At 38.7% G+C, this 19,925-nt stretch overlaps 1 protein-coding gene across 1 annotated transcript; it reads left to right on the top strand.

The window, feature by feature from the left end:
- Positions 1–784: 784 nt before the first annotated feature.
- On the top strand, positions 785–12,079 carry pank1b (pantothenate kinase 1b). The gene is made up of 7 exons (XM_081392829.1): positions 785–1,320; positions 4,073–4,425; positions 4,647–4,900; positions 6,674–6,850; positions 6,944–7,067; positions 7,510–7,635; positions 9,135–12,079. Exons 1-7 carry the CDS (start codon positions 1,059–1,061, stop codon positions 9,192–9,194), a joined length of 1,356 nt encoding a protein of 451 aa, XP_081248955.1. The 5' UTR covers positions 785–1,058; the 3' UTR covers positions 9,195–12,079.
- The last annotated feature ends 7,846 nt before the right edge of the window (positions 12,080–19,925 follow it).

The following is a 19,925-nucleotide window of genomic DNA, read 5'->3' as shown; positions in this document are numbered from 1 at the left end:
CATGAAGTCTGTTGTTGCCATTATGAATCTTGCATTAGGCATTTTGCTTACAATGAATGAACAAATTCAAATTGAAAAAGTAGGCTACTTGGGATATTTTTAAGACAATAGTTGAGAGAACCTAAACATCTGAATGCATTGCGTTATGCAGATTTTTTTTAGGTTTTCTCAACGATTCCTTTATACAGCATGGTAAACTGAATATAGGTAGGTAGAAGTTATTTGAAATGTTTTGCATGGTGATACTGACCGTAAACTTTTTTTTGGCTTTCTTCTTATGTGGGAATTGCTGAGAATTAATTTCATATTCACTTCTGTTATAGTGGCCCAGTTGAAGACTGATATCCAAACCTTGCTCTTTTTGATAATTTGTCCACCCTCACAAAGGCTAACAGTCATCATAACTGAGTGATGCAAAAGAATCTTGCTTAGAATATGAAATAAATTTAAAAACTGAAGAGGACGAACAACTCATGTATTAAAATGGCGTGCACATTGTCAGCGGGTGTTGTATGTTTGGTTGTGCAGTTTTATTTAGCCTAATACCTGGTTTGACAACACATGGTATCCATTGAATAGCCTACACTAGACCATTCAGTCTAAAAAGTGACATTTGAAGAAGACTTTCTCTCCCAGTGTTCTAAAATTAATCAAGACTAGACCTACATAATTCTACTTAGCCTATGTTACGCGAACGCTTTGTCAGCTTTTAAATGCCTGCTGTATGATACATTAGCAAATAGTAGCCTATGCTACATGTAAGTAGGCGGCTCTGAAACATGACGTTTCAGCAGAGGGAGAGGCATTTTCCTTAGTGACGTCGCATGTACCGGCTGTTTGACTCGGAAACAGCCATACAGCGTGTAAAGACGAAATGACCGACAGTGACCTCGAATAAGATGTTGAAGACCTATCTATTGTCTTCATCTCTTTACAACACATCAGCATTTATGTAGAATTCCGATAAAACAATTGTAGCCTACATTTTGAAGCGCCTTCGAAACGTCGAGTCGCTATACGCATCTGTCTTCCGAGCGTTTACATTTGCTACGTAAATAATGGAAAATGCTGAAACATCCGATCAAAACGGAACGACGCACTACACGAACGGTTCAGTGAACGGATTTCACACCCCGCAGTCCGGTAGCGGGGACTGTATTTCGTCTAGCGGAGGTGGTCTGGGTGCTAGTGACAGTAGCGGTAGCCATAATGGTATTGAAAATTTCCACCATCTTCATCAGGATGTACACAACAATGGTTCGCCTGCGAAGCGCTGCAGACTCAGGAGACGCGTGGATTCGGGAAAGAAGAACAGACCACGTAAGTCGGAATTTTCACGTTCATATTAAATTGTAACTTAAACGGAACATTTACAATTAACACAACATAGAAATACAGTAAATGCATTTTTTTTTTTTTTTGGAGGTATGGTTTATTTATTTTTTATTTTAAAATCTATAATTTAAGCAACTAAAAACGATTCCGGGGCATAAAAACTTGAATTTTATTTATTTATTTTAATTTAATCGACGCATTCATTTTTCGTATCTTCACGATAAATAAACTGTATGTTAAAATGTAAAATTTATTTTCTAACTGTTTGACTAAAGTGTTTGTAACGATGAATCAGAATTTTTCGCATTACGTTTTTTATTCATATTTGTATCAAGATCCTGAAAATGAGAGCCTGTTCAGTGTCATGAAGTCCCGGAAGTAATGAACCAATTTTATTGTTTTCTTCGCAATTAAAAAAAACAACAACAACAACAAGAGGATCATTTACAAGAAAAATAGCTTAAAATTTTCAAATTGGCCTGTATTAAGAGGTTTGTGTGTTTCTGAAAGACCGGGTGTTGTGAAATCAATGTGATGTTTGCTGTGAGGATTCCATTGGCCAGATCAGTAACGGGGTGTGGCCAAAACACGCCAGATATGAAAGGGATGCTTGAGCAGCCAATGAGAGGGAAGTATCACACAACGGGGTGGGGAAATCGCTCCGTATGAGCTTGCAGACTTTACAGTTCTTGTAAAATAAACATAAAAAGGCAATAGCACACCTGCCAGCTAACATGAACACATTTATTCTTCTGACAGCTGCATTTGAATGATATATTCATATATTGATTAGATCGCCAGACTTCATTGCTGTCTGCATAATCCTGTCTGTCTCACCTGAAAGTATGAAACTAATTGTGAAAAAGCAAGGTAAGGTCTTGCATGATATTTAATCAATGACATCAGTACGAGACAGTAAAAACATTTAAAAAAAAAAAAACTTTTTTATGATTAGATTTTTGCATCTTTTTGAAGTTTACTGTCAAACCTACTAATCAAGTAGTTGCAGTAACAGTAATGCATTCATAGCTAGTTTAAGTATGTAGTTATGCGTTGTTGATATTCAATATTGTTTTAAAATATGTTTATTGTAAACTGCTGTAACCTCACTTTTTGTCTGCTGTAATGTCACTGTGTTCTTGGTGACTTTGGAGTACTTTGCTCTCTGAGACAAGGAGTACACACACCTTTCACCCACATGTATGTCTGCCAGCTACATTATCATCAATGATCTAAACGCAGACTGCCTTAACTAATCAATGACATAAGAAACTGCTTTCTCTCAAACAATAAAAAAAAAACATTTCACTGATTCACTAAGGTTACTAAAAGAAATACTGTTGTTATATAAGTAAGGTAAGTCTAAACCGTTTTTTTGTTTGTTTTTTTTTTTTTTTTTTTTTCCAAGATATACTTTTATGCTGGAAAGATTGTGTGAGATGGGTAACTTTTATTTTAAAGACAGGCTGTTTCTCTGAATAGCAAGGCAATCTCTTTGAAACTGCTGTTACCATGGCAACAAAAGGCGCCACAGTGTGAATAGACCAAAATAATCTCTTTTTTCCCTCTGCCAAAGTAGTCATAGTAATTTGCAATCAGACAGTATCATTAATATACTTATATACCAATACAGACCCTTTCCAACAATTAGAATATCATGGAAAAGTTTATTTATTTCCATAATTCAATTCAAAACGTTAAACTTCCATAGATTATAGATTCAGGGCCCACAACTTAAAGATTTCAAGTATTTAGTTGTTTATTCGTACATAATTTGGGCTTCCAGCTCATAAAACCCACGAAAACAGGATTTAAAAAAATTAGAATATCACATGAAATCACGCAGTACTTACACAGTGATGCCATGGTCATTGAACCAGGTTTTGGTTCTTTTGGCAGTGTGGGCAGGTGCAAATCCTGCTGGAAAATGAAGTCAGCATCTCCATAAAGCTTGTCTGCTGAAGGAAGTATGAAGTGCTCTGAAAATGTCCTGGTAGACGGCTGCGTTGAGTGGACAGCACAGTGGACCAACACCAGCCGATGACATGGCTCCCCAAACCAACACAGACTGTGGAAACTTCACACTGGACTTCAAGCATCTTGGATTGTGTGCCTCTCCATTCTTCCTCCAGACTCTGGGACCTTGGTTTCCAAATGAGTTGCAAAATTTGCTCTCAGAAAAGAGGACTTTGGTCCACTGTGCTTTATTAAATCCAGAGTCAACGCAGCGTCTACCAGGACATTTTCAGAGCACTTCATGCTTCCTTCATTTTCCAGCAGGATTTGCACCTGCCCACACTGCCAAAATAACCAAAACCTGGTTCAATGACCATGGTATCACTGTGTAATTACTGTGTGATTTCATGTAATATTATAATTTTTTGAAATCCTGTTTTCGTGGGTTTTATGAGCTGGAAGCCCAAATTATGTACAAATAAACAACGAAATACTTGAAATCGTTTAAGTTGTGGGCCCTGAATCTATAATCTATGGAAGTTTTGAATGGAATTATGGAAATAAATAAACTTTTCCATGATATTCTAATTTTTTGGAAAGGGTCTATATACTATAACTAAAATCGTAAAAACATTTAAAAAAATTATTCAAGTATTGCCAATAATCCAACATCACTTTTTTGAGTCCCATTTCACCCCAATTGATACCACACAGAAATATTCAGGTTATGCTGTTTGAAAAGAATTGAAATTTCCCTTTCTAAAACTTGTTTTTGTTTCAGCCTTTCCATGGTTTGGAATGGATATCGGAGGCACCCTGGTAAAGCTGGTTTACTTTGAGCCCAAGGACATCGCTGCTGAAGAAGAACAAGAGGAAGTGGAGAGCCTGAAGAGCATCCGCCGCTACCTCACCTCCAACGTAGCCTATGGAAACACAGGTATCCGTGACGTTCACCTGGAGTTGAAGAACCTCACCATGTGTGGCCGCAAAGGCAACCTGCACTTCATTCGGTTCCCCACTCAAGACATGCACCGCTTCATCCAAATGGGCCAAGACAAGAACTTCTCCAGCCTGCACACCACGCTGTGCGCCACGGGTGGGGGCGCTTACAAGTTTGAGGAAGACTTCAGAACGGTACATGATCCACAGAGGAATGGCAACATAATAATGGATTTTATAATATTCGCAAAAGATTGAATGCGAAAAATATGTTGATCCGTGCCAGGCTAGTGTTTTGTTGACAATGACTGATTATCTTGCTGCTACTTATCCTATTACTGTTATCAGGACAAGAAATTGCTAACATCGGATACGCCCTTTCACATTTATGATTGTGTAATTATTTGTTCCCACAGGTGGCTAGTTTGGAGCTGCAGAAGCTGGATGAACTGGACTGTCTTATTCATGGTCTGCTGTATGTTGACTCAGTCGGGTTCAATGGCCATCCAGAGTGTTATTTTTTCCAAAATCCCTCTGACCCTGAAAACTGTGTCAAGAGGCCGTTTAGCCTGGAGAACCCCTTCCCTATGTTGCTGGTAAACATTGGCTCGGGGGTTAGCATCCTGGCCGTCTACTCCAAGGATGATTACAAGCGGGTCACGGGCACTAGGTGAATTCCTGCATCATCTTTTTCATGTAGCTAAGCAAACGTGTTCATTTCAGGTTTATGTCACTTGTCCTTGCTTGTATACGTGACTTGCATACGTAAGAAAAGAAGATCTGGCTACTACAGCGGCAGATATTTTACTTCCTGACTTGATGACATTTTTATCAGATATGTTATTTCAGAACCATAGATAAACCTCAAACCATCATATTTATTCCCACATAAGTGCATTGCCAAAGTACGGAGAAATTTGTTTTACTTGTAAATTTGTTTGGTCATTTTAGTTAAAAGGTTATTCACCCAAAATAATCACCCTCCATTGACAGCTACGCAACTACCACATTGGCGCTTCAAAAAGTTCATAAAGAGATTGTAAAACTAATCCATATTAATTTAGCGCTTTAGTCCAAAAGACTTTCGTTCATCTTTGGAACACAAATTAAGATATTTTTTATAAAATCTGAGAGATTTCTGTCTCTCCAATGACAGCTACGTGACTACCACATTGATGCTTCAAAAAGTTCATAAAGAGATCGTAAAACGAATCCATATGAATTGAGTGGTTTAGTCCAAATTTTCTGAAGAGACACGATCACTTTGATGTGATCACAATCACTTTGACGATCACATATCACACATATGATGAACTGATTGAATTTAGGCTTTTATTCACAGATTGATCGGCGAACATAAACAGAAGCTCAACCGTACTTGCATGACGTGCAGGAGCAAACTTCATTGGTTCTTGTGGAAGCACAAACGTGCTGCGTAACAAACGAGAATTAACCTCAAGATGAACAAGATGTTCTGTTAACGATTTAACTAGAACAAAAGAAAGAATTTAGAAATTGTGGACATGAATGAATAAGTTGTGGGAACAAATTCTAAATTCATGGCCACAGTATCAAATGAACAACAAGAACATCATCAAAAAAAACCTTGCATATTTATGTTTCAACCACAGATGGCGATAAAGAGGCTAAAGTTCCATAGTGCAGCTTTTTTTTTTTTTTTTTTTTACTTACAAATGTCTTTAATGTCACTTAAAGAACAACTGAGCAACAAACATATTCACACATCAACACACCCAACAACACAGCATACATAAATACATTGTGTACATATAAAGAAAAAAGAGTGAATAAGATCAGTAAATCATAAGCAAAACCTGACACCAGCATCAGTTCTTCCACTTACAGTTATGATTGGTTTTGAAGATAATTTATGAAAGGATGTCACATGACAGTCCATAGTGCAGCTTTAAAGGAATAGTTCACTTAAAAATGAAAATTCTGTCATAATTTACTCACCCTCAAGCTGTTTCAAACCTGTATGCATTTCTTTCTTCTGCTGAACACAAAAGAAGATATTTTGAAGGATGTCTGTAACCAGATAGTTGATGGACCCCATTGACTTCAATGGTAGGAAAAAAATACTATGGATGTCAATGGGGTCCATCAACTGTTTGGTTACCAACATTCAAAATATCTTCTTTTGTGTTCAACAGAAGAAAGAAATGCATACAGGTTTGAAACAACTTGAGGGTGAGTAAATTATGACAGAATTTTCATTTTTTAAGTGAACTGTTCCTTTAACTGTAAAGTAAAAATTATGAATGATAAAATGATAAATGATGATTTTGTTGTTGTGGATGTTATTTTGTAATGAAAATTGTTACATTTGTTGTAAAAACAAGATCTCTAATGAACCTACTTAAAGCAATGCAACAATCTTTAAATACTCTGACATTCATTTGCTTCATTGGTTGTGATTCAGTTTAGGAGGTGGTACGTTTCTAGGCCTGTGTTGCTTGCTGACCGGCTGTGATACATTTGAGGAAGCCTTAGAGATGGCAGCTAAAGGGGACAGCACAAATGTGGACAAACTTGTGAAGGACATTTACGGTGGCGATTATGAACGCTTCGGTCTCCAGGGTTCTGCTGTTGCATCCAGGTACAGACAGATTTGCCAGCATTCATTTGTAAAAATGATCATATTTGTGATTAAAAAAAATCTTTACACTTCTTTTTTTCTTTAATTTGTTAGTTTTGGTCATATGATGAGCAAGGAAAAACGTGATAGTATAAGTAAAGAGGACCTGGCCAGGGCTACTCTTGTCACCATCACAAACAACATCGGCTCCATCGCCCGCATGTGTGCAGTGAACGAGGTTTGAAAACATTTTCTCTTAATGCAAAAGCTCACTTATCATGTTTAATAACTGTTTCTATCCATATTTCCAGGCTTCCAGCCACATAGATTGATTTTGTTTTATTAAAAATGCATAAGTTTAATTCAATGGGCATTACCCCATGACACAAACAATATCAAGACCAAGTCTGTGGTACTAAAGATGGGCCTGAACTCTGTGTGCTCTGAGCTTCTTTACAGTGTTGTCTTGTGGCATGGAGATCAAGCAGCATTGTACAGGGCTATCACAGCACACGGAACAGCCACAAGATGGATTAACTTTTTTCCCCCCCTAAAATACTCTGGTGTAAAAGTCAACATGTGTAATGTGGATACTTCCTGTTTTCTCTTCATCAAATTCAAATTTGGAACAGTATCACTGTTTATTCTGACTGTCTGTTTTTGTGTTTTATATCCTCCAGAATATCGATAAAGTGGTTTTTGTTGGGAATTTCCTTCGGATCAACACTGTATCAACTAAGCTGCTAGCTTACGCCATGGACTTCTGGTCTAACGGTCAACTGAAAGCCCTTTTCTTAGAACATGAAGTAAGTAAACACTTTTTTTTTTTTATCATTTTAATTCCCTGTCAATGCTAAAATTAGTTTAATTAATAAAGACTTACCGTAACATTCTCCATAGTGTTCAATCAATGTATCAGCCAAGCCAATATATGGCATTTTATAACCACACACATATTATTAACAATGTTTTGATACACATGAGATTATTTATAGTGGAGACATTATAGATTATAAATTAAAATTAGATGCTTTGAAACACCCCACGAAATCAGAATTTGAGTTTTGTGGCTTTTAGTTAATTTTCATACACATTTAAAATTTGAAGTCTTTAAAGACTGGACAAAAATATTGAAATATAAAAATTCGTTGAATATTCCGTAAAAGTCAGAAATGTAATTTTGCTGATGTAACTTCTCTTTGAGTCACAACTCCTCACTTAGAAGTCAATTTCAATATATTTACTCCAACATTTTTAATACACATGTAGGCAGATTCATTGATTATAACAAGATGTTCTAGTTTTTTCACATTGTACATTTCAGTCCTGTTCAGTCCCGTTATTCAGATATAGGTACAGTTGAAGAAAATTGAGACCAGAAAAGATGGTAAATAACAGTGAAATGTGTTACTAAAGATGAATATGAGTATTTTAATATTAGGAATTATGATGAAAATGAGCACTATTTGCATTAGGATTTATAAAATAAAAAATATAAATCCTCTCCTGCAATAGTCTGTGCTTGTCACTGCATGACTGCTTTGCTGATTAACGGGACTTTTAGCTCCCCCTTGTGTCCAAAAGATCCAAAATCTACTGTCAATGGATAATGTTGATTTCTGCTGTCAAATATTGTGCACTTTAAGAAAATATTATGTAAAATAACCCATTTAGGTTCAGCTATGTTATGTATGTCTCATAAGATATTATTAAATTCTATATTTTATGTACACTATCATTTAAATGTATATTTAGAATGTTTTTAAGATTTTCTCTTATGCTAACAAAGGCTGCACTTACTTGTTTAAAAGTACAGTAAAATTGTAATATTGTGAAATGTTATTACAATAAAAAAATTGGACACATTTTAAGTTGTAATTTATTATTGTGGTGGCAAACCTGAATTGTCTCACATGATCCTTCAGAAAAACGTATAATATGCTAATTTGGTGCTCAAGAAGCTTTTCTTATTATTATCAATGTTGATTTTTATTTTTGTAGAAACCATGATACCTTTATTCAGGATTATTTTATAAAAAAAGAGAAGCATTGATGTCAAATAGAAATCTTTAGTAACATTATAAATGTCTTTACTGTCACTTTTCATCAATTCAGTGTATCCTTGCTGAATTAAACTATTAATTTCTTTCCAAACAAAATTACTTTCCCCAAATGTCTGAATGTACTTTATATACAGTATGTCAAAATATCAGCAATCCGTTGATCAAAGGCCTTAACAGATGCCACATCATATGAAATGAGCATGTATGGAAATATAATAGAATGCTCTGCTTCTGTTCCACAGGGATATTTTGGAGCTGTTGGTGCCTTCCTAGAGCTACTGAAGATGACTGAAGACTCCTGAGACACTGAAGAAACCCAAACCAGAAGCTGCTGTAAGATTTCAGGAAAGCCACATCCCCTAATAAGGAAAAGCCATTTAATAATATGATCCGAGTTTCCCTTCAAATCATCAGTTGGCCCGTCTATGCTTGTGACAAAAGCCGGTGACCAAGAGGAAAAGACGCAACAACAACGCACTTTCAGTGTGTGATGAGCTGCACTTCATGTTAAGTGTGCCTCATTTCCGCTTCTATAAATCCAGCACAGCTTTGGCTTTGCTGTGTATTGATATTTTGATTAGATGATGATTTAGGACACTAAATATAATGCCTGTATACTCCCTCTACACCCAGTTTGTGAGCTTTATGAAAATAATTGTAACATATGAAAAGGGTTTGGAGGTGAGTGTTATGGGACTTTTCTCCCCCTGTTCTAGTCACATATGAGCATTCATCATATCTGTATTACATTAAAAATGCTAAGTTGTATTATTAAGCGTAAAATCATTTTGGACACTAAAGCGTGAGTCCAAGTTAAAAATTCTAACATCTTTTTAATACAGCAATTGACATTTGAATTTCAGTACTTTTTCAATTACTTACAGACTTAGCAAAAATCGTCAGGTAGACCTGTTTTATCTTCATTGGGCCTTGTACGATTAGTGGATTGTTGACATGAGTAGCTGTAGTTTCTAAGATATATTTACCTCCTTTTAACTGGTCTGTCTAATGAACAGTGATCATATGCACCTGAGCTGACACTGATTGTGTTGGGACCAAATTGTCAATATTGACTGGAAAACACAGTATCTTCATCAGATGGAGAATTTTCATAGTTCACTACATTCAGTAAGTCCTTTCTTACCGTGATGAATTTTATTTGGTTTTACAGTCCCTAATGCCAATATTTATCTGATCTGAATGTGTTAACAGTTTACCCTGTGTATATACACTGTAGTATATAATGTTTTTTGTTTTTTTTTGTTTTTTTAATTTAACATTTGCACAAACCATCTCTTGTCATATTCATGCTATTATGCAAGTTTCATTAGAGACTGCTAACCAAGACTTATATTTACTGTCAAACCTCCTCGCAAATGCCTTCATCCTTTAAACATTTTCAGCTTAAACGTTGTCTATTAATGAAAATATTTTGCCTTTTTTCCCTCATGTATCAACATGAGCATCTCTAACTTTATGCCTAAACACCTTTTAACTCTCTGTATTAATACTGTACAGCTGGGTCTGACTGTGAACTGTAAAGATTGTTGTTCAGAACCAGATGTATGTTAAATACATGCTCCTAAAGCTGGAATCATAAATTCCAAAATAGTTATTGCAGTCAGTATAATCTGTCTAAATATGTAGGATCAGAAACATAAGCACTTCCAAGAGAAAAATGTATTGTCTTTCCCTCACTTTGAGCCACAGTATGAAAGCAATTATTTTTCTACCAATTGCATTTTATCATTTGGCTTCAGCAGTGTAAATATGTATTCAAGACATTAAATCCTTTATTTTTTACAGCACTGATAAAATAAGCAGTTTTCGAGCTTGTAATTTACAGGTTTTTTTTGCTGATCATCATGAATGCAAGCAAGACCAAAACTTCTTAGAGGAAGTAAAATGTACATTAAGAATAATTTCATAATGCATTTTTTATTGGAGGATTGACTGTAAAAAATATTCACCTATTGTGCATGCACTGAACCTACTACATGTTCAACAACAGACCTGTGCTGACATTAAAGTGTCTTCTAACTGCTTGTGACAACATCTGTAGCACATTACGTGCACTGCCTCTATGTCTTTTCCTTCTATCTGTTGATTCATGCTTTACTTCCTCTGCTCAGTCCTTAGAATTGCCTTATGCAGTGGGGTGCCATTTTGTCTTTGGATGTCTGGATTATGCACAATGGCACCCCAACATCTCTCTGAGCCACAAAAGTAACTTCCAAGTGTTATGGGGTGCCTTTTACTGATGGAGACAAGGCTTTATCTCTATATCCTCTGTATAGTTGCAAATGCTAAATCCAGATGTCACTGTATGTGTATACATCAATCCTTAACAGTATATTTGAGGTGTTTTGAATTTCTTTTGAGAGTTGGGTGGAGGGTGGGGGGATTGAATGCATGTGTCGGTACAAAATTGCATTGCCCAATTTTTACTTGGGCAATGCAAAGCATGTAAGCGATTTCTCAACATGGGTGACATTTCCTTAGGCACTTGGATGGTCGCTCCATCTTATGTATTCAAATTGCCTTTTTATCAGGTTTTGTTCTTGTAAACCAGATCTAATGTCAATGCATGTTCATTCCTTGCGCTATATGTTAAATTGTACAAAACCTTTTTCCCCTGTCATAAATATATTCTGTCTCTTCCAAACTATACATGTTCGATGCCCAGTTTTCAGAAAGCATGTTCTAAATTTTAAATGCTGAGTCGCCATTACAGCTGAATTATAAGCTTTTTCTAGAGCTAAATTGTGTATTTATAAATCGTATCATTTTAGATAATTAGATGTTAATATTTCATGCTAATAACACTCATCAATGACCTCAATCTCCTGACAAACTTGTCTGATGTATGTGATCTGAATGAGTATGTATAATTCTATGCTAAAAATTATTTTAACTTCAGTTTCAGCGGACATATGAATCTCAAACAGAATCACTACACAAATTTTAAGTGTATTTCTTATGATATAACATTTGATGTTGATCGTATAGGGACCCCTAATTTACTTGCGCCTCATAAGGAATGAACTGATCACAATACTCTGAAATTAATGTCACTAAGAGATTTTTATATTGGTTTTGAGTTGTACCATGTGAAAAGCTAACTTCATTTGTCAAACTATTTTGTAAATATCTAATAAATGTGTTAATTGTGGAAAATTGTTAACTCGAATGGCTTTTCATTCATTTTCTTTCATTTAATCCAAATATCAACCCTTACACCAGTTTACAGGATATTCACATGCATCAGAATCAGCTTTATTGGCCAAGTATGCCTGAGCATACACGGAATTTGTTGCCGGTTTAGAGCAAACCAACAGTGCTCATTTACACATACAGGCACGGCACAGCAGTGTTGGACTGAATGAGTTATAAACTAATACAACATGATGGCAGATACCACTGTAAGGGGTTTTACAGTCAAAGACCCAGAACCAAATATGATGAATGAAGACCCGGAGTCAGAATTATAATAAATTATAGAAAAGATGTACTGAAGATAGTTTGCAGTTTCATCAGCAGAAGTCAGCTTCAAGATTCACACAGGAGTTCGTAGGCCGCCCCGCTTACAGTTACAAAGATCACAGCAGTTTCTACACCAAGGTCTAAGCTACGTCCTTGCTTCAGGTTGCAGTTTCCGATTAGCTAAGAAATAGACAAACATAGTAATTTTCCACACATATACAGATAGACTGAGGCCTATCTCCATCGATTATGCAGCTGACACTCTGACCCTGAAGTTAGGCACGTCATGACCTTCCAGGTCGCAGATTTAGGTTGCCGGGCCCCAGCATGTCCAGAACAACAAATCAGTCAATCTTCAAAAATGCCAGTGGTTCCCTTTCGTGGTCACTACAAGTTACGTGAAGACGAATGGGGTTTCGCTTAGAAAGCATCTCACCTTCGAGAATACAAAACGAGCCAATGGCAAGAAAATGCCATGGGTCTGCGGAATTTGCAAAGCGTAACTCCGCCCCACCTCGTGGGTATATAAGGAAGTATGCTGGCAACATTTATGTTTTCGCTGCGGAGCCAAGAGCATTCTTCACTCCACAAGCCATTCTGAGATCTTTTCTCTTCACTCTTCAAGACGAGCTACTCTCCAGGTGTTGGTGTGACGGCGATCTCCAGCGAGTTCACATTGCCTGCTGATCTGTGCAGTGATCTGCCAGTTGTGTGTGCTCCCTGGTCGCTTCAACACTCTGCGGAATTTTCCGCTCTCACAAAAGAGCTTGTGCATGGCATGTCTTTTTAAAGATGTCTCGCCCGTGCACTTCTGGTTGCGGTCGGACTGTTTCTCAATTTTATGGGCACAATCGCTGCCTTGCGTGTTTGGGCTTAGATCACGCTAAGGCAGCCTTTGTGGATGACTCATGTTCTCATTGCGGGAACATGACCATCGCGACACTGCGGTCGAGACTCAATGACCTCACTAGAGTGAGAGTCCCCTCATCCACACCCTGATTTATCCCCTCCTCGAGAGGTGGTACTTTGGCTGGTGGCCAGGGTGACCTGAGGGTGACAGTGTGGAACAAAGCACAGACGATTCTTCCTCAGCCCAAACCCCCTTCTTGCGTGTCGCAACCCGCGAGCGTCCCGATTGAAACTGCGGGACCGTATTAGGACATTCCCCCTGTTTCTTTCGGCGCTCCAGACGAGGAAACTATGTCCATCGCTTCATCACAAGGTGGGCAGGAGTCCTCGGATTCGGCTGTGCTGCAGCCTTTGGGCGTTCCAGCATTGTCCGAGTCAGATCCCGAGTTGACGGCCATGCTTTCCCGGGCAGCCGCAAGCATCGGGCTTGAGTGGAACCCTCCACCCAGTCCTGAGCGCTCGCGGATGGACGATTGGTTTTTGGATGCTGCCCGCCCCAAATACCTTTCTTCCCAGAGGTGCGCTTCTGTGCGTTGCTCAAGAACCAACACGTACTAGTCTGCTCAGACAATACCGCGACAGTAGCGTACATCAACCGACAAGGTGGTCTACGCTCCCGCCGTATGTCGCAACCCACCCACCACCTCCTCCTATTGTGTCAGAAGCATCTGAGGTCGCTTCGAGCCATTTATATCCCGGGAGACCTGAATCGTGCAGCCGACGAGCTCTCATGGTTTCAGCCTCTTCCTGGAGAATGGAGACTCCATCCCCAGACGGTTCAGCTGATTTGGTAACAGTTCGGCGACGTACAAGTAGATCTGTTTGCCTCCCACGACTCTTCCCATTGCAACCTGTTTTACATCACTTTGTAGGCCAAACCACGGAAACGAGTTATCGTTTTAGCACTTCCAGTTCCATCATCTCGAAGTCAATGGGTTTTTTGAAAGGGGATTTGCTTGAGCACAAGCTCAAGAAACTTTCACGTTTTATTTTGCTACATAAAATACATCAGTGTTAATCCACTTGTGATTTTTTTAAGCTGTAATGCGTCTTGAAAAAGGCAGTTGCTGGGACTACATAGGCTGTCGAGGAGACTAAACGTAATCATGCTGAACAGGTAAACTCAGTCCACTTTTACAGCATCGTTATGCTCATAATTGTGCTCTCATAAACTATTCTAACTCAAATGTTCTGGGAAATTCAGAAAGAGTTGCTGGAAGCTTAGTAATGGTGATGTTGAGAATTCTTGGCACTTTTGTTGATCACAGAGCTTGTTTTTAGCAATAATCCAAAAGCCTATGGGGAAATACTATTTGATTTTTGTCGATAGAACCAGTGTGATGCTAACTGCTGATTGGCCTACAAAGTGACGTCATACCTGCACCACTCTATTGTGATGTGTATAAGGCCCTGTCCCAAATGGCACCCTAAACACTTGCTCGCATCAGTGGCTGGATCCCAAATGGCACACTTCATGTGGACTCGCGGTCTTGTGGCTTTAAATTGTGCTTGGTCGCCAAGTGTACGAGTCCTTAGTAGGGTGTCCCATTCGGCATTTCAGTGCTCAGAAGTGTGCTCGCGAGCGCTGCCTTTGTGCCCTCGATGCGGACTTCGGCGAAGCCCGGACTTTCGCACCCTCCACACGAGTTACCTACCCAGGAATCATTGCGAATGCCCAATCAGATAAATGAGGGGAGGAGTTTCGTGGCTGTTTGACTTTCGGTGACATGATGTCATCAAGCCTGTCCCAAAATACACTTTTGCGTGCCCTCGTGGACCTCGAGGCCGGGGCACTGGTCTGCACTTCCTTAGGTCTGCACTTCCTGACGTCACCAAGTGTGAACTCAAAGGAGGTCCACAAGGCTAGAGTGTGCAATTTGGGATCCAGTGTGTGCTCGGCAAAAGTGTGCATCAAGGGCGCATATTGACCGCAAAGAGGGCGCTTGCAAGCACCCTTCTGAAACCTAAAAACCTTTAGAAACAATAATTAAACAATTTAGTAAATCGGACACTAGATACCCCGAGAGATTGTCTGGAGGAGTTGTGTTCTTTCCATTCCCAAAGCCGAAAACACAACGTGAGCGGTGCCTACAATGGATAAAACAGTGTGGACAGCCCCACTCCCAGTTAAATGTGTCGAACATTACGAAGCATAAATACGTCTGCTCAAAGGTAAGGCTAACAGCTAACTAGTTACCGTGTTGTCTAGATCTACTAACTATTAGTATTAGCTGTTTTCAGAATCAGAATGTTTTATATCCATTGTTGAACATAATTCACAACTAGGAAATAGCTTTGGCTTAGTTAAAGGTGCATAACAGATAATAAAATAAAATGGATATCTGAATGCCTTATATTTTGTTTTATCTATTTCATTTTATTATATCAGTTATGCACCTTTTAAGCCAAAGCAATTTCCTATTTGTGAATTCTGTTCATCAACAATGGAAATAAAACATTCTGATTCTGATTCTCAAAACGCCTATTCTCAAAACAACAGAGAAATGTTAGTTAGCTTTGAATGGCTTTGATGCACATGTAGGTTTAGCTAGCTAACATACCCTTGTATTTTAACAAAATAGCCACTCGCAATAGACAATAATAGACCATAACATATGAAAGAGAGCTAACCCGGCAGTGCAAGAGCATGATTGGTCCACAAGGCTGTGCTGGTTGCATTTGAGGTACAGGTCATGGGGTTTCTCAGATTTCGCTTGAGACCGGTAAGCATTAGCCTCGATAGTAGTCGGGTCTCCTTCATTGCGTATTTTTATATTTGAAATATATCCCTCCACTGCATGCTGTAACCCCTTTTGCCTCGATCTGGAGGATATCGTGGAGGCATTGCTCCAAAAAAGGTCACTGACACGCACGGGTATACCTCTTCCCGTCATGGCAAACACGACCAGCGCGACAGATTGCCATGACGCGCTGGTCGTGTTTGACCATTTGTTTGTCGGACGTAGCAACAGTAACTAAGGGGGGCGGGGCTCGGCGAAAGGCTAATTACATGTGACTGACATGTAATGTGGCTGATGGTCACATGACCGCCTTTGCGCCAGTAAACAGGCTTCATGCAGCGCTACACAGAACGATTATTGGCGGCTGACTTGAAGCAGTGCATGCAGTTTAGAAATTTTGTCCGACTTGAGACTGATGTGACTGTGACGTATGGCATCAAAGTACCGCAAGAGTGATTTGAGAGCAGATGGCTGACTCAGCCGGTGCAGTTTCTCAAGAGCCACTGCACAAGCTCTGATGACGACACAGCTGTTCCACGATTGGCCGGATTCACCGCATGACAATGATCAAGTCTGTTTCGTGTTAATTCTGACAAGACAACTTCAGTTCCACTAATGCTCACAAATCTGCATTTTTTATAACAGTAAAAGCTCTTTTTGTGTAGTCGCGAAGTTATATTGTGTCATGTTTATCAAAATGAAACTGATAAAAAGTTCCGTAAAAATGCTAATCTCGATGAGGTATTAATCTAGACACAGTCCATTTGTCCCTTATATGTCTTAAATTAATGTGAATAACAGGTGGTGGAATATGTATCATACAGATCCATGCATTAGGTCTTGCCTAGTAGGCAAATTATTTTATATCTATTTTTCATTTACATGTTGGTACATATTGTGCAGCTTTATTGTGTATTTGGATTGGGGGGGGGTGTAAAAATAAAATAAAATCTTGCATCACAATAAGTGTATTGTTATTGTCAAAACATTTTAGTAATTAAACAGAATTTTATTAGGTTTAGTGACAACATGTTACAATGTTTACATGGTACAATTTCTGGTAAGCTACGTTTTTTTTTATTATTGCTTGACACAAATTTCACAATTTCAATTAAATTAAATTCTTGTGATTTGATTAAATATTGACTCATTTGGATAAATATTAGGTACACAAGATAGGCATTAATTTTTCTCAAGAAAAAAAATCTCACCTAATGCTGTAAACATACAAAGAGCCCTTTCAGCTGGTAGTATTATTTAGGGTTAAAAATAACTCAAATTAGATATAATGCGTTTTTTTTATTATAATAACAACTTTATTTAATGATATAAGTAAAATATAATAAATGTAATATAGTAGCCTACATTTAGCAAAATACTCTATAGCTATTTTTTTCTAGCCAAATAACATGCTATTTATTATGGTCATTAAATGGCTTTCCTGAGGTAAATATTATGTTACAATTGTTCTCCAGCTGTTTTACTTCTTTCCGTGGTTGAAAAACACTGATTGGTCGATATTAGGCTATGTAAGAGGAATATACATTTCGGTAAGTGGGTAATTGCCACCGTAAAACAATCAGTAAAAACGAAAAACATTTAAAATAAGACATGAGTCAAGCTCTTGGTCAGAAGTTTAACAAATAATTTCGTGATATGCCCTCAGTTGAGGTCTTGGCCGGTCTTGAAATAAAATCCAGAGTCTGAGTCTGAGACCGAGTAAAAATGAGACGAGACACTAGTTTGAAAATGTGCATTTATTCTCTTCAGCTGTGATAAAACTGCACGTCACTACAGGAAGCAGAAAGTCCGACTTCACGTCTCCGTTTTCAGCTCCTCCTGTCTGCAAGCGGCAACTCTTCGCCGATCGGTTACATCCATCCACATCTAGGGTAACTCAACCCCTGGTCAGAGCCTGACTCCACCCACTGGCAATATTTGAAAAATGCTGGAAAAGTGGGCAGAGCCCAGCGGAGATTGAGGGGACGAACAGAGGGCGTGGCTGTGCGGGGGGGGGCGTGTACCTACCTACCTCATGAGACCCGTTTCAATATGGCGCGCTGTAGGCATGTTCACATTAGCAGATGAGTTGCCATGAGAACGAATGACATCTGTGTCTTTTCATACAGATTACATAAACAGATAATATTTGTTTTGAATTAGATAATTTAATAGCAGAGTCTTTAATGATTATAAAGATATATTGCTTATGCCTGTGTGACTAGTATTCGCTGAGTTTTGTTTAAGTTTAGAGACGTAACCTACTCCAGAAAAAAAAGTTAACAGAGACGGAGAGGCAGAAAGCATACCCTGTTTATTTTAATTTTACAAAAGCACAATGTTTTGTTTCGATTGTAAGTGGACACATAAAAAAGTAGACATTAAACAGTTTATTCTTTCATATTTCTTAAGTCTGTATGACCATAAATACGGAGTATTTTAAGTCTATTTTGCTGCTATGTGAAAAAATCCAGCAAAACCAGAAAAAATCCAGTTTGTCGAACCCCGAGTTTAACCTAATAGGAAGGAACATAAATTGTGAATAAAAATATATGCTCACTCACATCAAGACGCCGCTGCAGTGATGGAGTCCGTTTGGCACTCCTGTCGCTTTACAGTGCTGCAACCAGCAACACTACTACGTCCCATCCTAACCACTGTAGGCTACTACAGATAAAGCTAATGCTAATGCTGACACAAGATAATCTAAATAGCTATATAAATGCTATGCTAATATAGCCTACGCTATCCTGATCGTTTTCAATTCTCGCAATTCCAACTCCTGACTCCCTACAGTGTTTTTTTTTATATCATTTTTCATGTTACGAGTCTGACAGTATATGGTATGATTCTTCGGCTAGCAGTTGTGGAAAAGACATAAGGCTTGTTCGACTTCATGCAGCTCTGATCGGCGACTGACTTGAAGCAGTGCATGCCGGTTAGAAATTTTGTCCGACTTGATACAGCGCCGATGCCACGTGACTGTGACGTGTGCCATCAAAGTACCACGAGAGCGATTCGAGAGTAGCCGGAGAACTCAGCCAGCGCAGCTTCTCAAGAGCGGCTGCACTGGACTGCAGGAACTCTGATGACGACACAGCTGTTCCACGATTGGCCGGATTCACCGCATGACAACGATCACGTGTGTTTCGTGTTTATTCGACCACCTTTAGTTCCTCTAAAGCTCACAAATCAGTTTTTTATAACAGCAAACACTTTTTTCATGTAGTTGCGGTGTTATATTTTGTCATGTTTGTCAAATTAAAACTGATTAAAAAACATAGACTCCACTTCATTTATAGTAGCTTATGTTGAACTTTATTCTTGTTCAAACAGACACTGTATGAAGCAGTACATAAAGTATTGAATGAAAATGTCTCAGAAACATCTGTGTATTATTTGGCAAATATTGCATTTATTTCACTTCAGCTGTGGCAAAGTATGCAAACGCCACGTGAGCGGTCACTACGGGAACCAGAAAGTGTCCAACTTCACGTCTCCGTTTGCAGCTCCTCCCCGCCTGCACGCGGCTACTCTCGCCGATCGGTTGCATCCAGCCGCAGCCGATGTCGAACACACCTTACATGTCGCCTATGTGACGTCACCCCATAAAGTTGACTTATTTCGCCAACCTCAACGATTTTGTCCTCTCCCTGAAAGAAGGCGGTCACTAGCTCACGGATCCCGCTAAACATGGCTGTGTCTTTGGTGCACTTCACCGCCTTCTTTCAAGGAGAGGACAAAAACGTTGAGGTTGGCGAAAACCACGGGTAAGTCAACTTTATGGGGTGACGTCACATAGGCGACATGTAGTCTTTCTCGTTATGTCTTTTCCACAACTGCTAGCCGAAGAATCATACCATATACTGTCAAACTCGTAACATGAAAAATGATATAAAA

This window comes from Scardinius erythrophthalmus (assembly GCF_964197995.2).
Source record: "Scardinius erythrophthalmus genome assembly, chromosome: 18".
In the NCBI taxonomy this organism is placed as follows: domain Eukaryota; kingdom Metazoa; phylum Chordata; class Actinopteri; order Cypriniformes; family Leuciscidae; genus Scardinius; species Scardinius erythrophthalmus.
The sequence above is the reverse complement of the archived record's forward strand: the minus strand, read 5'-3'. Positions and strand labels throughout refer to the sequence as shown.